The following is a 4764-nucleotide window of genomic DNA, read 5'->3' as shown; positions in this document are numbered from 1 at the left end:
CTAGGTACCAGTACTACTGGTCTTTTCTCTACTGGCTGGATTTGGGCTCGGGGGTCCACGAATACCCAGAAATTTGGCTAATACACTTTGGAAACCCCTGGTATGGGGAGCTTGGGATATGGAACTTGGGAGATGCTTTTCTTTGTGGGCCCAAGGACAATGCTTATAGTGGTGAGAGTTCTCGATACCACCAGTTACCAAACCTACCTTCCGCTTATTCTGGGGATTTGCATCCTTGAGGACAAGATACTGAGGCAGGGCAGTGTGAGGAGAGCCCTGATCTCTGTGCTGAGACCTTTGGGAAAATCTGTTCTCAGGAGCCTCTTTTACCCTACAGGCTTGGGAAGAGTGACTCTTCCCTATGACTTTACGTAAGCCCAATCTTGCCTTCCCTCCTCCACATTCTCCTGCTTTAGGTTTTCTGAGAAACTCTGCCTTTTGGGCTAAAGATAGAGCTGAAACTTGGTTCTGTCTTTTGTCTGAGGCTGGACCCCCAGTATTGGAGGACTCTCTCAGGCCTGGATTGTTCTTATCAGCCTCTATGTGAACACTTGGCCCCTGAGCTGGGACTTGAGTCACCATCTTCCCTTTAATTCTTTTTTCTGAGACTCTTGCTTTGCCCTGGTCAGGAGCCTGTAGCTGAAGTTGGGAAGAGTGGGAGTGATGACAATGGGGGACTTCTACAGGCTGAAGTACTGTACTCTGAATTTTGGGGGGATGACAACTTGAATAGTACATATTAAGACGCCTGATCTGTGGGTGATAGAAAGAGGATTCTGAAGAATCTGGAGTAGTGGAGCTCAGGGTAGGGAAGCTGCAAAATGGCTGATTTTGGCTAGAAGATTTGAAAGGGCTCTGGTGCAGCCTCTTTAGCCTGCACTCCAGTTCTCTACTCCATTGCCAGACATGGATCCCAGGGTGGGTGAGCACCTCTAGGACAGCCTCTCCCTGGGAGGATAGGGCCTTTGCCTTAGTTTCTGAAAATATCTTTCCTTTCCATACTTCAAGCTCAGTGGGCTCACTCTTCAGAGCTTTGGTTAGGGTTGGAGGCCAGGATATTGAACACAAGGTATTCAATAATAGGAGGCTGGGACCTTGGGGGACCTCTCTTTCTTGCACAAGCTTACGGTCAGTGTGTAGCTTTAATGGAGTTGCTGACAGTGAGCTGGGGGCTTGTTGGTCAGTGGCCCAGCAGTTCTTTGTCTGCTTCACTGTGTCTTCAGGTTTATAGTTGGACTGGTCTCCAAAAGGCTCACTTATGTGGGACTTTGAAATAGAATTTGAGGGTTGGTTGGGAGACATAAGAACATGATAGTTTTCTCTCTGTTCCTTATCTTTCCCAACAGGCTCAGAGTCAGACCCAGCTCTTATGTGGCTGGCTCCATAGAGCTCTTGGGGTAAGCTGTGTGCTAGAAACTCAGAGGCCTGGGAGTTCGTTCTTGTTTGTATATCCATATACTTAGCATTAGAATCAAACAGGATCACCATGGGGCTAACTCTGAGGGACTCTAATGCAAGAGCACATGGTAGGCTGAGTGCCTGAGATGAGGACTCAGAAGCCCAGGAATTCCTGGAATGCTTATTACCTTTCAATTTAGCTTCTATAAAGGGGGCTACAGGTGTTCTCTGGGTAGAGCCTGTGAAGTCATATACCCAGAGGTTCTCTCTCTGCTCCTTGGTCTTCCACAAAGCTTTGGACTCTGACAGGTCTTCCTGGGAACCTACTACTAGAAACTTCAACAGAGAGTCTGAAGGAAGGCTGGTAGATGAAACTGGTTCTATAGAGACCCAAACATTTTCTCTACTCTGTGTTCCCTTCTGTGAAGTTGCAGATACTGATGGGACACATGCAAGGCTAGTTTCATAGACACTTGTGTTGAGATCCAAGGCTTGGGGTTCAAAGGTCCAGAGGGTTCCTGAGTTTTCTCTGCATTCCCACCAAAGGTCATCTCCAGATGGATCTTCTAGGAGACTCTTCTGGAGTTCTAACAGAGAGGCTAGAGGAAGGGTTGGGGCTGATATTGGAGACATAGAAACCTGAGGGCTCTCTCGGTATTCTATGGTTTCCCAGAAGTCTTTAGAAGCAGAAAGTTCTCTAGGGTTAACTTTTTGGGATTCTGACAGATACACTGGGGGTTGGCAAGAGATGGGCGTTAGGGGCTTAGAAACTTGGGGGCTCTCACTAGTTGATCCCATGGTTCCCAGCTGAGCTTTGTAAACAGGAGGGCTAGTTCCTTGAGGTTCTGTCATGGCTACTATGGGTTGACAAGGAGCCAGGATTGGGGTCCCAAAGATCAGAGTTTTCTCTTTTTGCTCTGTGGTTTCCTGGATGGTCTTAGACACAGACATATTTTCTTTAGGATCGACTCTCTGAAATTCTGGTAAGGAAGCTGGGGTTGGACTGGGAGCTAGTATTGCTGGCTCAGAAATTTTCAGGTGCTCATTTTGCCCTATGGTCTTCCATGAGGCCTCAAACCTAGCCTGGGTTCCCAGAGGGATAGAGGGATACATCAGAGAAGCAGAAGGTGATCCTGGATTGTTTTGGTGCAGGCTATGGTCCCATGGTATACTCCAGTAAGCCTCAAATGAAGATAAGGGTGTAGAGGGTATGATTCTTTGGAGTTTAGGCTCTAGGTGCAGGGCTTGATCCTCAGAGACCCAAGAAACCTCTTTCTGCTGTATAAGCCAGTGTATGTCTGCCTCAGCACCAAATGGGACCCTCTTGGGGTCCATAGGTAAGGGCTTAAAATTATGGAGAAATAATGTTGGGGTAGATGGAGATGAAACTAGCTGAGAATTATGGGCCTTTTCTTCCAGATCTTCCATAGTATGTGCTTCGTGGGTAGGAAACTGGGTTGGAGAGTGATAATAGGGAAGTGACAAGTTGTACTTAGGCAAGAAGGCAAGCTTGTTGAAGAAAACAGAAGGACAAATAGACAACTTCAGGGGAGATGGACCATCTGAGCTCAGGAAGATAGTTTCCAACGACTCACTATGCAGAGAGGGAAAACCCCAGAAGAGCTGGCTTTTCTGCTGCAGGTAGCTCCCTGCTGATGTCTTGTTCCTCACTGGGAAGTTGGTCAGAATCTGGATGGTAGGGTAGGATCTAAAAGGGCTTGAGGACTGTGTAGTTATTCTCTCTGGTGTCTCTGTGGCCTGGGGAAGGTTCTCAGAACCACAGGACAGCTGGGGTGGGATTGTGCTTTGCTTTCCATTGGGAACTTCTTTGGAAGGAGAACTTAGTTTCAGTAGATCCAAAGATGATTCTTCCTCTCCTTCCCTCTCTTCCTCTTCCTCCTCTGATTTCTGCTTCCACAAATGATTAAGGAAAGCCAAATGGTACAAAAATGGTAGGCCCTGGAGAATAGAAAACACTACTATCAGGCATGAAGAGTTTTCAGAGACAAATGGCATGTCACAAATTGCTCAGTTTCTGCTGTACATCTGGATTGAACAGTGATTCACCTGTTGTCATCAATCATTTAGCCAGATCTTCAATCCAATGGTTACCCAGCCTTCATTTGGAGACCAACCATTTCTTCACATAACTGTCTAGATACAGTGATCACTTACCTGGTTTCAAATCATATAGACACACAGCCTCAAAACTAGAGCTTAGTCACCTATGTGGGGCCAGCTCTATGCCAGTGATCCCATACCTATAGTGTCCACATTTATCTAACTATACATTCATGCTCACTGGTCACCCACCTTGCCTTGAATCATATCTCCAGAGCACCAGGGCTGAAGCTGTTGCCACCTCCCAAGCTGCCACCATCTTCGGACCTGCCAAACAATGAACAAAAATAGTATCACCAGATCCCCTGGACTCTGAAGGCAAGTGTTGCTGCCACAGTGTCTGCAAGCCAGAACGTATGTCAGCTGGCCCCAGGGAAGTCCTATATCTCCTCCAGTCCCAAGCAGATCCTCCAGCAGCCATTCCATTTTCTTTACCCAGTGGCAGTTTATCCTGAGGTCATCACAGAACAAAGAACTCCCCTCCCCCACACAGACCCAGGCCTAATAGCCTATTCCTTGAATTTAGGGCCAAAAAAGTTGTCCTTTCTGATAACATAGATTTTGTACGGTGAAATCCATTGTCTTCATTTCTGAGATCAAAACTATTCTTTAGCCATTATATTCTTTAGCCTAATAGCCTAGCATAGCCTTGAACTACCTGTATCTTATTTCTGCTATTTCCTACCTATGAAACCCCAACTACTTAATCTTTCAGTGCTTCACTTACCTATAAAATAGTTGTCATATTACTTAACAGTGGAAACTTACTACATATAATTAGTTACATGATATAGTTATGTGGTTGTATATTATAAAATTAGTTGGGTACATACTATAAATTAGTTGAAAATAATTGGGTACACCTGCAATCCCAGCTATTTGGAGATAGAAGCTGATCTTGAGTTCAAGATATGCCAGCCTGGGCAAAGGTAGAGAGACATATCAAAAACAAAATGAAGGAGGGAGGGACTGGGAGAGAATGAGGGAAGGGAAGACACCTATGAAAGGAAAGGTACTCATTACCCGACTTACGTAATAGTAATCTCTCAGTACATCATCTTTAAAATAACAATAAAGTTAATGGAAAAAAAAAGGGCTAGGGTGAGCTCAAGTGATAGAGCACTTACTTAGCAAATGGGATGTCCTGGATTCAATCTCTACTCCCAAAACCAAAATATTATCACTTACCAAATAAAGTTGTTTTAAGGATTAAAAAATACATGAGCTTTTTGTAGGCTATATTAA

General features: G+C 45.3%; 1 protein-coding gene across 1 annotated transcript; it reads right to left on the bottom strand.

The window, feature by feature from the left end:
• LOC105993340 (chromosome unknown open reading frame, human C9orf131) lies at nt 1–4446 on the bottom strand. The gene is made up of 2 exons (XM_013026574.1): nt 3817–4446; nt 1–3357 (listed from the first exon to the last, which is right to left on the bottom strand). The coding sequence occupies exons 1-2, from the start codon at nt 3943–3945 to the stop codon at nt 1–3; spliced, it is 3486 nt and encodes a 1161-aa protein (XP_012882028.1). The 5' UTR covers nt 3946–4446.
• Nucleotides 4447–4764: the final 318 nt, after the last annotated feature.

This window comes from Dipodomys ordii, unplaced genomic scaffold, assembly GCF_000151885.1.
Source record: "Dipodomys ordii isolate 6190 unplaced genomic scaffold, Dord_2.0 Scaffold95, whole genome shotgun sequence".
NCBI lineage: Eukaryota > Metazoa > Chordata > Mammalia > Rodentia > Heteromyidae > Dipodomys > Dipodomys ordii.
The sequence above is the reverse complement of the archived record's forward strand: the minus strand, read 5'-3'. Positions and strand labels throughout refer to the sequence as shown.

Bases quoted from the DNA above. Each gene is read 5' to 3' on its own strand.
- LOC105993340 (XM_013026574.1), bottom strand. From the start codon at position 3,945: ATGGAATGGCTGCTGGAGGATCTGCTTGGGACTGGAGGAGATATAGGA. The intron at 3,358-3,816 runs GTGATACTATTT...TCTATTCTCCAG, and splicing joins TTCAGAGTCCAGGGGATCTG to GGCCTACCATTTTTGTACCA.